Raw genomic sequence first — 14,476 nt, forward strand, 5'->3', positions numbered from 1 at the left:
AAACTTTCCTTGCATACACACACTGAGCAGGAATTCTGCGCATACTAACACAGGAAAAGGAACAATCCCCCACTGGGTGAAGGACAGGACACCAGGCTCCTCCGCCAACCCTCTGCACTGGCGCCTGGGCGGAGGGTGAGCTCCGAGCTCAGGCTCCTCCCAGGCTCCAGCCTGGGGATGCGGAGTCACAGGGCTCAGCCGGTGTATGCGGACTGTGGTGAGTCATCGTCGGAAGCAAATCAGAGCGAACGGGAAGCATCCTGCAAGTTGGATTAGTAGCTGCGGAAGCAGGAGCAGCAGCCGCGGCAGGAACTTCCCAGGTACCGGGGCTGGGAGGTGCTGGGGCCTCAGGTTCCCACGAGGACCCCTCTGGCCTGGAGCTCCGGCGCGGGGCAGGGAGGAAGAAGGGAGGGAGGGAGAAAGAAGGAAGGGAGGCAGGCAGATGGCAGACGCTAGAGGAGGAAGGGGTGGAGAAGATTAGGGGGGAGGTGGCGAGGGGTAACCCCGCGGGATTGTTAATGGACCGGGGTCTCCGTGGTCCCCGCCGCGCCCCTGGCTCCGCCGCGCAGTCCGGTGCGTTACCGCGCGGTGCGTGTCCGCCTGGGCCGGGGGCGTGGGACCCAAGCGCTCCAGCGGTGCCTGGGTCAGGGGGGTCCCCGGGTGGGAGGGACCCTGCGTTGCTCTTTGCCGGTGGAGGGGGAGTAGCAGGTGACCCAGCAGGGTGGGCGGGGACATTGGGAGGTGAGTGGGAGGAGCCCCAGGGCGCAGCCGGAAAGCTGGGTGCTAATTGCACCCTGGCCTGGATTTTCTGTGCCTCCTGGGGCAAGTTCCGGGCGAGCCACCTCCCTCCCGCGCCAATGCCTGTCCCGTGATTGTCCTTCTGCGATCCAGCTTGTTTGTCTCTCTCCTTCCCCTTTTTCCCCTCCCTCCCCCTCTGATTTCTTCCTTCCTCCCTCCTTCCTTTCTTTTTCTATTTTTCTTCCATTCTTTGTCCATTTTTCCTTTCGTTCATCTGTTCTTCATGGGCTTCGCTCTCTCAGCTTGAGAAGGTGCGCCCTCACCTGTTTCTTCGCAGCAGCCACAGTACTTAGTGGAATGGAGACCCCACTCCCAGCCGCTCAGCCCTGTAGCTCCAGCCCCAGCTCCCTCTCCTTGCTGAGGCTGCTTCTGGCCCACATGGCCTCTAAGTTCACTATCTGCCTGCCCCCTCCTCCCGCCTGCCTCTCAGCTTCACTCCCCTAGACCCGCCTCCCCTCCACAGGCTCCCAGATCTCCCAGCATGTCCCCGATTGCCTCTTACTACCTGCAAATATTGGACCTTCTCCAGAACTAGGTGACATTCTTGTCTTCCGCCTCCACTGTACCTTTTGAGTAATATCCCATTTGCCTAGACTCTTCTGGAATCAGGATGCTGTGGTTCCCAAGCTCTCCCTCTAGGACTACTTCTCGCCTTATGTCACCTGCTGACTTTGGCAAACGCCCTGGCTGTCACAGTTCTGTTCTGTTTGTGCGGTGTGTTCCACACACGTCACCTGGAATGTCCACCTTCCCCATTCCGTGCCGGCTCCTCATATAAACTGCCTGGGGTTCCAGGCCCCTCCTCAGCACAATTAGTTAGCCTTCTATTAGAAGATATACTGAGGCACATTAAAAATTCTCAGTTTATTTGAGCAAAAAAGATCAGTTCGAGCCTGGCAGCATCCAATCTAGCAGATATAAGGGAGCTCCAAGGAGCTGTAGCAAAGGAAAGGCTTTTGTAGGCAGAAGGGACCAGGACAAGGAACCTAGACAGGCCAAAGGCCGGCTGGTTATTGCAGTTACTTTCCTTTAGGGCCAGCAGGGGTCTCTCAAGCAGATGACCTAACTAGTGCTGACCAGGTGATCCCTGATCCACTGTTTTAAGATTCCATTTCTGGGAGAGCGAAACTGTAATTAGGTCTTGGTTTGGTGAGGTGGGCCTTTGCATAAGTGACTCCACTTTGGGTGTCTTGACTTTTAAGAAGCTTCATTGAAATCCTTGACTCCTGCCACTCCCTGCCCTGATGTGATCAGTCCCCCAGCAGGGCAGTTTCATCTTCGACTCTAGTGCGTGAGCGTCCACTGTATTCAGCTGTACGGATCAATGGCAGTACAGCTGGGTCCCCAGCCTTTTGTTCATGCTACAGGGAGAGCCATAGTATTTCTCTAAAGTTCCAATATATTCCTGTAAAGCATTTGTGTACAAACCATGCATGGCTTTCCAGCCCATAGCTCAGGTTCAGACTTCTAAACCTGGTACAAGGGGCCCATCCTGTCTCACCACACGCTGCCTCTGTGAGGACACCACTCCCTGGCCACACGCAAATATGTCCCCCTGCTACATTCTTTGCACCTGCCAATCCCACAGCCACAGCCTTAAAATTCACCTCCCTCCTTTCACCAGCTTACAGAAACTGTTGCCCCACCTTGTAGGGCCAGCTCACCGCTCATCTTCACCACGGGGGGTGCTACCGTAAATTCATTCTGCTGTTCTGTGGTCTTCCATGGCTCCTTGTAAATCCTCCTGTTGTAGGGCCCGCGTTTATGTCTTTGTGTCTACCATAGGGAGGGAGGTCGCAGTAGGGAATTACGGCATTTATTGTTCATTTCCTTCCCCAAGCACATATAAGGAAAGGTCTGCCTGCTCTTTGAACAGATTCACTTTGGGATGTGTGTATGAGGAAGGGGATGGAGCAGGGCGTTGGCAGATGTTCAGAGCTCCCAGGAAGAGGAAGATGACACACACTTGGTACCAGAAAGCTTGCTTTAGCGGCTGACTCGGCCACTCTTACTATGAGACCTTACTGTGAGTCCTGACCTTGTCTGTTCACCTGCGAAGGGAAAACTAGTTTCATGCCAACTCATTTTATTGACTGGAAATCACATTGTCATGTTTTTATGACACAGTTGAATTGTGGTACTGGTACCCAAAGGTGCTATTTTGTTTTATATCAAAATTAATTCATTTTTAGACTCATTGGGCAAGGTTCATTTTGTGTAAAGTTCCAATCCTTTAACAACTTTAGTGTACAGATGAGATTAGGAGTCTGTAGGTCTCGGAGAGTGTCCAAGCCTCTGCAGAAGTCCCGTTGCTAAAGGTGGGATCAGTTATGAGCTCTGGTATTTACTTGGTGTAAACCAGTATATTAGTTATCTATCAATGCTGTAAAACCTTACCATAAATTTGGTGCTTGAAAGCAACAAAAAATTATTATCAGGCAGTTCTGGAAGTCCAAAATAAGTCTTCGGAGTTACTGTTTTGTTTTATTTTTCTGCAGGCCCAAGGAAAGAATAAGTTTCCTTGCCTTTTGCAGCCCTTAAAGGCTGCCTGCATCCCTTGGTTCCTGGGTTCTCAGCATTCTGACTTTTGCATCCATCATCACCTCTCTGACTTTGATCCTCCTGCCTTCCTCTTGTAAGGACCTGGTGATTATAGTGAGCCCACGTGGATTATCCAGTAGACTCTCCCCATCGCTTTATTCCTAATTCAGTGGCATCGGCAAAGTCCCCCATGCCACATAAGATAATGTAGTCACGGGTTGGGGAATTCAATGTGAATGTCTTTGGGGGTAGAGTTATTCTGCCGACCACATCCGGTGTCAGAGGGTTTGGCTGATGTGCTTCTGTGTTGTGTTTTTATGACACAGTTGAATAGTGGCACTGGTACCCAATGGTGTTCATTTGTTTTAATATTGAAATTAATTCCTTTTCAGATTCATTGGGCAAGATCCATTTTGGTATCATCCATCAACAGACCTTCCCTCGGTATCAACAGACCTTCCCTGATGGATGACTTTGGGGAAGCAAATGGCAGTTTTGCCATCACCTTATTAAAAATGTTGGGTGAAGAATACAACTCACAGAATGTGTTCTTTTCTCCCCTGAGCATCTCCTCTGCCCTGGCCATGGTCTTCATGGGGGCCAAAGGAGACACTGCAGCCCAGATGTCCCAGGTAGGTGTGCTGCCACAATGGAAGAACAATGCATGGTTTTCTCTGTTTCTGCAGGGCTGGTCTTTTCATATCTGTTCCAGCTGATGAAAGTCAAGGTGGCTGGTAGGTGGGAAGGGGGACACTTGCAGATGGACAAAGGGCAGATATAGGTAGAGCAGGGAAATTATATAGGACAGGGAATCTCCTCTTAGTGTTTATGGGAGAAATCAAGTCTTAGGGTTATTTTCTGTAGATAAAGCATCAGTATGATACAGCAAAATTTTATCTTTGAGAATTAAAGTAAATTATAATTTTGTGTCATAAGAAGGCCAAAAATTTAAGCTTTATTATATTTTAACTTTTGCTAACACATTTCAAATGGAAATGTTGCTATGTAAATGAACTTTTTGTCAAACAAGTTATTTCTAATGTATGATTGTGCACAAGTGGAGGAAGAATGCACATAGAAGTGGACTTTTATTATCCAGAGTCACTTAGAATATATGATCTGACTGATCTGATGTGGGTTCTGTATGACCTCAGCTACACTGAAGTAGAGGATAATACCTTAGGGAAGGAGTCCTTAACCTCTTTGTGTCTTAGTTTCTTTAATCGTCTTGTGAAAGGGACCCAGAATACTGCTTATGGTCATCACTTTGCCAGTCACATCAGGGTGTACAGAAGCGTATCCACTGTCTGAATCTCTGTGGTTGTTTCATCCAGTTCACAGGAAGACTGAGGCTTTGGGCTGGGGTTGTTAGTTGATACAGGAACAACCTGAATTCTCACTCTGGTTTGACATTTAAATCACAGTCTGGGCAGGAGAACTTCTGTAAAATTGCTGGTGAGACATTTCCATGTTTATTTCTGCTCATTCTTGAAGTTTTCCCAGATCAGGCTAGATCCATTCCAGCCACCTATTTGTTGTGTTCTGTCTCTTTCAAGAGTTTTCACATCCTGCCTTCCTGGCCCTAGGGGGTCGGGGAGGATGTGAGTAGGGGCGGGGCGGGGTTTGCAGTGGAGGAAGGAGGCAGTTTTGGTGGTTATAACTGAGAGGTACTGCTGCCACCTAGTGGGTGGAGGCCAGAAATGCTGCAGCATATCAGGCATGTATGGACAGCCCCACCAACAAAGAAACTGGTCCAAAATGTCAGAAGTCCAAGGTAGAGAAACCCCGCGCTGACTGGTGAAAGCAAACTCATTTCGAGATAGGATCCGCTGTGATTTTCAGCACGGAGCTTTGTTTGGAGGAGCAAAATGACAATGTTAAATGTGTGTGCTTTCTCTCACCAGGCACTTTGTTTGAACAAGGCTGGTGATGTCCACCAAGGTTTCCAGGCACTTCTCTCGGATGTTAACAGATCTGACACCCAGTACTTGCTCAGAACTGCCAACAGACTCTTTGGAGAAAAGACGTGCGATTTCCTCCCAGTACGTAGTACTCACACATTTTATTTATTTATTTATTTATTTATTTATTTATTTATTTATTATTTTTAATCCTCACCTGAAGACATGCTTTTGTTGCTTTTAGAGAGAAAGAAAGAAGAGGGAGGGAGACAGAGAGAGAGAAAAACATTGATGTGAGAGTGAAACATCAATAGATAGCATCCGCACAAGCCCTGATTGGTGATTGTACTTGAAACCTGGGTATGTGCCCTGACCAGGAATGGAACCTGTGACCTTTATGTGTACTGGACAAAGCTCCAACCAACTGAGCCACATGGGCCAGGGCAGTAGTACTCACACATTGATTAAAAAGATATTGAAAATAAAATGAAACTTAGGAGGAACTGAGATAAAGTATAACTCTACTGCCTTCAACATTTGCTTAGAATTTATACCTCTGTAATTATAATTTTGAGTTTTTTGATAGCTTCTGAATTATGTTCTTTTTAAATTGCTTCTGGTATATCCCTCCTGAACTTTAATTTCAATATGTCCATCCTCTGACACACAGACTCTTTCCCTCTAGATCTGAGTAGTTGTTATTGATTGCAGTGTACAATTTCAGGGTTCCCTTGTCCAGTGAAAGAAAGCCTGCCACAATTCAGTAAATAAGTTCCAAAAAATGATGCTACGTAATATACAGAGAGATGCTATCTTGAGATAAATGAGCCTGGCCATCTTATTGGCTGGCAGTTCCCAAGATTCTTCAGTAGGGCTCACATCCCTACTGGTGGGTGCTAGCTACCCTGTGGAGATTGCCTGCACTGGGCATAAAAAATCATTGGAGATGATTCTGGATCTTTTAGCTGGCTAGGTCTTCTAGGATAAGCATGATTCCAGGAATCTACTGGTTAAACAATGTTCATTTTGAACATCAGCCTAATCTTTGAATATTGTAATTGGGGAATATTGGGGACACAACGAACCACCTGCCACCTTTCTCAGTTGCTGGGCTCTTCTCTCCACATCTTCTTTCTTCTGTAGAAGCTAAACTATTTGAGAACAGGAGATGGGCGGAGGATAGGCACCAGTTGCCAGGCACATTATATCTGAGACCAAGTTTTTATGAGGTGAGTTATTGTTGGGTTTTAATATATTGGGTAGAAGGCCTTCCTGATTTATTTTACCTCACATTTCAAAGGTCATCTGCTGCTGCTTGTTTTTCCCCTCTAATCCCTTACACACACACACACACACACACACACACACACACACATACACCCCAGTCACATTCCACTCCTAGGAGACCTATAAGATTTCTTGATAATCTAGTTCTGCCATGGAGCCTCCCAATCACTCCACAGAGATGTTTCAGACCCTGGGGCTGGTGTCAGTGATGCAAAAATGATAAAGAAAGTTAGAGTGCTTAATTGGGGGAGGGAGACAGAAAAATCAACCAGAAAGTCAGTACACAGTTTAAGTGATTGATGGACATTCATGATGGGCTCTTCGGTGCATGCATGCCACCCTCCATGTTCTCAAGACATCTTGTAACTATCTGTGTGTACGTCATCTCTCTCACAGGCTGGGAGCCACCTCCGGTCTCATGCCATGTCTTCACCCTGGTGTCCATCACCCCGTGGGTGGTCTGCGCATTTTTGATAATTGCATGAATGAGTTAATGTGCAGGATGAGCTGTGCAAGCAGTTAGGCTAGAAACATGTTCAGAAAAAACAGATGTGTTCCCACTGTGGGGACTTTTGTTGCATGGGGCCGGACTCGGTGTTTTGTGCTTGCAGGACTTTAAGGAATCCTGCCAGAAGTTCTATCAGGCGGAGTTGGAGGAGCTGTCCTTTGCTAAAGACACTGAGGAATGCAGGAAGCACATCAACGACTGGGTGGCAGAAAAGACTGAAGGTGAGAGATTTCATTTCAGTGGACTTGGGAAGCTGGGAAGGAACAGGAGGTGAGAGGGCCTGGACTGTGACCTCCAGTGTCACTATTGGCACCCTGTAACCTGTGTGTGTGTGAGTGTGTTTGCTGTGATTTCAGGCCAGCATGCAGTTCTGTGATTTTTTTTTTTTTTTTTTGGGGGGGGGCCTTGCAGGTCTTTTCTGATTGTAATTAACAATCAGATCTTAGAGTGGTGATTACAAATAAAAACTTAAACCAGGTGTAGGGGTCTCAGATGATGCCTCCCCCTCTCCCCCCGGACTCTATTAGAAAATACCAGAATAATGCATCCTGATGGGGGTCCTGTTTGTTTACTATCTGGGGGAGCCTTGCCCCACTCTGAGGGTGGGATAACACTCGATTTAGGTGGCAGCTGAGATAGGGCCGCCTTTCACGTGATCTCCCTATGGTAATGGTACAGCTCGGGTTTCGTCCGTGGCCTGCTCCTTCTTTGCCATGAAGCTGTGGCTAAGTTTGCTTTTAGAGGGTGACATTTTCTGAGTCTGTTCCAGATTCAGGAACCACAGCCTATGCGGAGTCTGCAAAGTCCCCTGTCCAAACCATGTTCAGTCTCAGCAGAAATAGTTCCGCTAGTTCCTGAACTTTAATTTCAATATGTCCACATGCCCACCCAGCACTCATCACTCCATTCATTCAATCTTTGTGGCATCTCAGGTAGCAGCAACGATCATGATTATACTGAAAGCCCATAGCATAATGACTGTTGCAAGGAAAGAGCCTTTTATGTTTTCTTAGGTGTTATGTGTGGTGGTCTCTTCGTCCCCGTAGTTGGAATAGCTGTAAGTCACTAGCGAAGCCAGAAGCTTTGTACCTCACCTTCCTTCACCTGTTGCATCCCCTCCACAGCTGTTCACACCTTTCCTTCCATCAGGCTGACCATCCCACATGTTTTCCAGAATATTAGAGCTGGAGGGACTTTGGGGATCACCTTGTCCCCACTTTCATTGAATGACAAGTTGGGCTTCTTCGTTGCATCCCCCTAATTCCTTTGTTTGTTTCACCCTATTCAGAAAGCCTGCCTTCTCCCACGATCAGGCTGCATTTCCCATTCTTTGGAAGGCTCTCCTCCCCTCAGCTAAGAATTATCTGGCCTAAAATGTCAACAGTGGCATGGTTGAGAAATTATGGTGCCAAGGTTGAGTGGCTTATCGTTCAAATCAAGTCTCTTGGATTATTTTCTCAGCCCAGTCACTTGCCATCTAGTGACCTTAGCAAAAAAATCAGGCAAATGCTCTGAACCTGAATTTCTGCATCTGTCAGTTGAGGGCAAAATGATAGTGGACCGGCCTCTTTCAGGATTGCTGCTGAAGGACAGACAGTACTCTGCGTGGGTGCCCTGCCCGAAGCATCATCGTCCTGAGTCATCAGGCAGCCTAAAAGACAGGATTCCAGCCTGGCTGTGAACCAAGCCTCAGTGTTCTATGTCAAAGGGATTTTTGTAAAAGAATGTTTATTCTCCCATAAATAAAAATAAACTTCTCTCCTGCTCTTTACAGGTAAGATTTCGGAGATTTTGGGTGTTGGCACCGTTGATCCACTGACCAAACTGGTTCTGGTGAATGCGATCTACTTCAAAGGCAGGTGGAAGGAGCAGTTCGACAGGAAGCACACAAGGGGAATGCCCTTCAAAGTCAACCAGGTAGGGACAGCGACTTCAGATACATGCTATTTTCTGAAAGTGGCACACTGGGAATGGTTGTGAATGGGAAAAAAAAGTCAATCGTTTATTTCACACTATTTTGATTGTTGACCCATTTCTGAATGTATTTCATGCCTCCTATATATGTTATTGGAAAAGGGAGGAGAAAAATGAAAATGGTTTTTCTATTGATAGTTTCCTTTTTTCAGTCCTTGTTCAAATTGACCTTCTATCCCTGGTCACATTCTTGCGATGGAAAGAAAATTTCTTCTGAGCCTTGGAGTTATGCTTGTACTGTACTATCACTGCCTGTATTTACTTAGACACCTCTTTAGTGTCATGGAAAACTGTGCCTATTTATTGCCTTAGAATCCATGGCTATGCAGTTCTAAGCACAAGGAAAATGTTGTTAACAGATGTTAAGGCTGAATGTTTATTTTTAATTTTGGGAGGATCTTTTAAAAATAAAAATTGTATATTTTAAAGGTGTTCAAGATTATGATTTAATATGTATAGTGAAAAGCTAACTAACATATTTCTCCACATACTTACCTTCTTGTGTGTGTAATGAGAGCCCTGAAATTTACTCTGTTAGCAATTATCCAGTATTTAATACAGTTTTATTTATTTACTTACTTATTTATTTATTTATTAATATATTTTATTGATATTTTACAGAGAGGAAGGGAGAGAGATAGAGAGCTAGAAACGTCAATGAGAGAGAAACATCGGCCAGCTGCCTCTTGCACACCCCCTACTGGGGATGTGCCCGCAACCAATGTATATGCCCTTGACCGGAATCGAACCTGGGACCTTTCAGTCCACAGACCGACGCTCTACCACTGAGCCAAACCGGTTTTGGCTTAATTCAGTTTTATTAACTGTAGTCATCATGTTGTACATTAGGTATCCAGGCTTATAAGTCTAACATTAAAAATACATCTCTCCATTTCTTTTTGAGTATGATAATGGCTGGTGCCAATAGCTGAAATTTCACCTCCATTAGCTTTACAATAGCATTTTGCACAAAGATTTAAAAATCTAGAGTATATTTGATACAAGCTTTAAAAATGGTGGACTCTATACATCTTGTTGAGGTTCTCCCTTAAAGAAATCAAAGCTGTACAATCAATGGTATAATTGAGCAACTTTTCAGAATGAAAGCCTAACTTCCTTTGGCCTATACATCTTCTATAACCTGATCCTTCAGCCCAAAGACATGAATATTAGTTCATTCTCCTCTAAACTTAGAAAAATAATTTTTAATTATAAGGTCTCTGGGAGTGCTTCTTTATGCATTTTCTCAAAAAAGAAAACCTAAACTCCTTCCAAAAATAATGAGAGAGTTTTATGTCTGTCCATATTTTCCAGTTTATTCTCTTATCTGGTTATAATTGATCTGGCTGGGACATGCGCATATTGTACTCAATACTAATATGTAATAATGAGGATTTTTTTTTATCTATCAGCATAAATGCACAGAAATAATCGTTCTCTTATATGTACCTAGGGGTTCTGTGAATTAGATATATTTTTAGTGAACTGTGCTCCTTTTTCAATAACCTGATTTTAATTTCATGTTTTCATTAGGAAAAAAAGACAGTGCAGATGATGTTTAAGCATGACAAATTTAAAATGGGCTGCGTGGAGGAGGTGCAAAGCCAGGTCCTGGAGCTGCCCTATGCGGGGGAGGAGCTGAGCATGGTCATTCTGCTGCCTGATGAAGGCATGGATCTTGCAGTGGTAAGTCCGGGACAGTGAGTGTGTGGATACAGCCTTAGCTCCTTTCTTCAAGGGCGCCCATCAGATGGCATTTTTAATTAGGGGTTATTACACAGAGTACTGGATGAACACTATGGCATGTCTTTGGTGGGGGTGTATAAGCATGTCTGTCGAGTATATATCTAGGAATGGAATTGCCGGTAAGGACAAATGTTGAAGCTAAGGAAAGTTCCAAGAATTTAAGATAACTATTCATTGTTCTTTATTCTGAAGAGAGAGGCTCGTTGAGGGCTCAGTAACTATTGAATGGAAGTACTAGAAAAGGACAGGATTGATCTGGGCAGAGTTCCTCAAACATTTGTGTGCGTACAAATCTCCTGGGGATCTCGTTACAATGAAGATTTGACTAGAGGCTATGGCCTGAGAATTTTTTGCATTTCTAACAAGATTCCAGGTGATACAGCTGCTATTATTGGTCATGGATTGCGTTTTGAGTAACAAGTGTACAGGAGAGCAGTGTATCTTAGACAGGAGCAGAGAGCCCTCTTCCCATGACAGAAAAGGAACAGAACTCAGGAGGAAGGTAAATTTGGAAGATGGATGATACAGGACCATCAATGTGCTGGCTGTCTGGATCCCTCATTTATAAACCCTCATTTATAATGTTTGCTGATTTCATGCAAATACTCCACTTTGGCTAAGTTTAGGTTACCAAGAGTTTAACAATTGACTGTTGCCAGATATACAAGCTGGCTCCTCCAGCACACCAATGCACAGGATGTTGAGGGTGGGGTCTGCCTGATTATTAAAATATATTAAGTATATTAAAAATATTTGAAATTAATTTGGTATAGAGGGTTTTAAAAAACATCTCCCATTGTCTTAGGTGTTTTCTAGTTGTTTTATACTTGGTTCCTCAAAACAGGGAAAAGATAAGAATTTGAGGGGAAATCTTGGTGTATTTGGTGTAGGGACAATCTCTGTAGATTGTCTTGGATCAGAACTCAGCATCTAGTTGCATGTTATCGGGGATGGGATAAAAGAGGTTTACACCAGGATATTGTCATCTAGATTTTTGGATCTGAATCTTCATTATTTCAGGTGGAAAAGGCACTTACATATGAGAAGTTCAGAACTTGGACGGATCCAGAAAACATGAGTGAGATTAAAGTTCAAGTTTTCCTTCCCCGGTTAAAACTGGAGGAGAGCTATGACTTGGAGTCTTTTCTTCGAAGTTTAGGAATGACTGATGCTTTTGAGGAAACCAAGGCAGACTTTTCTGGAATGTCAACTAAGAAGAATGTGCCCGTGTCCAAGGTTGCACACAAGTGCTTTGTAGAGGTCAATGAGGAAGGCACAGAGGCGGCTGGAGCCACTGCCGTCATCAGGAATTCCAGGAGCATCAGAATAGAGCCAAAATTCTGTGCAGACCACCCATTCCTTTTCTTCATCAGGCACCACAAAACCAACAGCATCTTGTTCTGCGGCAGGTTCTCTTCTCCATAAAGAGATGCCATTGCTCACAGGTGCTCCTTTCCCTTCTGCCAACCTTGCCTTGATTCAGATTCTGTAGGATCAAATTGGTGCATGTGGTGGCATGAATGCCAAAATAAAGTGTTTGCACCTAGGATGTCTGCGAATGTCTTTACTGAATATTCCACGGCTGCTGAGAATAATTGAGACTTCAAATGGGTGGAGTTTGGGAAGGAGAAGGGTATGCTTGTTCTGGAATGTTTGGGGAGCTCTTCCCTCTCGAAGACTCTGCCCTCACCTACCTGCCGTAAGATGGCCAGGAGTCCTCGAAGCCTGTGCCCATTGTGGGCATCTTTAGGAACATGTCAAGGATTGACAAATCAGCCCTCCACATGCTCTTCCATTCTGCAACAATCTTAAAGATCATTGAGGTGCCCACCACCACTGTCAGGCTCAGCTGGAGATGCCAGTATCCAGGCCCCTTGCACACAAGGCCAGGGGTGGATGCTACAATGAACGTTAGCCACTCATTTCTCATAACAGCTGGGACAGAGTGTCTCCCGGGCAGTATCCCACAGACAGCCTTGCATGTCCCACATCACACATAGTCCCTTAGGCAAATCACTCCTTCAAATCTTTTTTTGTCTTAAACCTGATATGAGTGCAGAGGCTCAGCAGGGAGCTTCAGGACTGAGTTTGGAGCCAAATCTCTGAAACATGCCCAGTCCTCCATTTCCCTTGCTTCTGAAATACACACAACCAGGAAGGAACCCACATCAAGCACTTCTTGGAAGCAATGACCCTCTAAGTTAACCACATGTAGTCAGACATGGCTCAAGCACCCCGCTTTGCTGAGGAAGCAGATCTCCCTACATCATTTTTTTCAGATTGAAAAAAAACACACACTTTTTTTTTTTTTTTTTTTTTTTTTTTGTGTGTGTGTGTGTGTGTGTATAATGGCAACACTTTGGAAACTATAGAAAAGTATACAAAGAAAATTAGTCACTCGAAGTTCCACTACCCATCAATCACTATTGTGGGTTTTTTGTGGGTTTTTTTTTAGTCTGGATTAATGCTTTAATCACTATTGTTAACAATGATAATATCCTTCCTTGTTCTATATATGTAAATAGAAGTTTATAAACATTTTAGCACAAGTTAATCATGGCATTCTGTAGCTAATTTCTTCCCTTACAACTATCTGCTTTTGATTTGCAGTAACATATTATAGTATTTTCTGCTCCCATACATATTGTTCTTTCTATGCCCTTAATGGAGTTCTATTTGTCCTTGAACAAACTGCCTTTAAAAAAAAAAATTAGGTAGGCTTTGTAGTATGTCTTAGTTATTTATATCTGAAATAGAGAAATGCTGTTGATTTTTATAGTTTGATCTTAGATGTCCTTGGCTTCCTTATAAATCTTAACGGGCCTCATCTATTTTCTTTTTAATTGTGTTTTATCAGATATTTTAAATTGTTTACTTTTTATTACTATTATCTTCTTTTGTTTTCTTATTTAAAATGTCTTTTGTATCTGGCTGATGTAACTTAGTAGTTAAGTATTGACCCATACACCGAGAGGTCACTGGTACAATTCCCAGTCAGGGCACATGTCCAAGTTGTGGGCTCATTCCCCAGTAGGGGGTCCCACAGGAGGCAACCAGTTGATGTTTCTCTCTCATCAATGTTTCTATCTCTCCCTTTCCCTTCCTCTCTCTCAAAATCAATAAAAATATAAAAAATAAAATGTCTGTTGCAACAGTTCTGTTTCAAATGTTTAGGTTGGTCAATTTCTTTCTTTTTTTATTGTTGACACTGTTACAGATATCCCACATTCTCCCTTCCCAGCCCCTACTCCCATTTTGCTCACCTCAGTCAATTTATTTTATAGTGTTTTTCTTCCTCAAATATCCAGTTTTTGGTCTGTGGGTTCAAGTGCCTTGGGTTATCAGATATGATCTGCTGATAGGGGATGAGTAAGGCTTCAAAGTCAAACCTTTTTTTATTTTTTATTTTTTTTTTAGTGACAGTCCTACCCAGTTTGATGACACATTTTCTGTCAGTCCACCAGGAAAATCTCATGGTCAGGATTGAACAGTAATACTCAAATGATGCGAAATTCACACCTGTTAACTTCAACTCCTCCTCCTACTAGGCTTTTAAATTGTACCAATATAATCTCAAGGATCTAATACAGATGATATAGTCTATTGATTTAGAGTTTTGTTCTGAAGGAACAAGGCCAGCAAGGCAGGAACTTAAAACATCTGGCCCAGCCTATCTTCTCTGTAGGCAGCAGGTGTCTCCCTTTCCAAATGGCAGCTGTGC

At 44.2% G+C, this 14,476-nt stretch overlaps 1 protein-coding gene across 2 annotated transcripts; it reads left to right on the top strand.

Moving 5' to 3' along the window:
- The first annotated feature begins 207 nt into the window (after positions 1-207).
- On the top strand, positions 208-13,919 carry SERPINB8 (serpin family B member 8). 2 transcript variants are annotated; one of them, XM_084887291.1, is made up of 8 exons: positions 208-320; positions 3,732-3,971; positions 5,244-5,381; positions 6,384-6,469; positions 7,139-7,256; positions 8,810-8,952; positions 10,543-10,695; positions 11,776-13,881. In XM_084887291.1, exons 6-8 carry the CDS (start codon positions 8,932-8,934, stop codon positions 12,178-12,180), a joined length of 579 nt encoding a protein of 192 aa, XP_084743417.1. In that variant the 5' UTR covers positions 208-320; positions 3,732-3,971; positions 5,244-5,381; positions 6,384-6,469; positions 7,139-7,256; positions 8,810-8,931; the 3' UTR covers positions 12,181-13,881. The 2 variants fall into 2 exon arrangements, with proteins under 2 accessions (XP_084743417.1, XP_084743416.1); XM_084887290.1 differs by lacking the exon at positions 6,384-6,469 and having other exon boundaries at positions 11,776-13,919.
- Positions 13,920-14,476: the final 557 nt, after the last annotated feature.

This window comes from Pipistrellus hanaki (genome assembly GCF_964339955.1).
Source record: "Pipistrellus hanaki genome assembly, chromosome: 6".
NCBI lineage: Eukaryota > Metazoa > Chordata > Mammalia > Chiroptera > Vespertilionidae > Pipistrellus > Pipistrellus hanaki.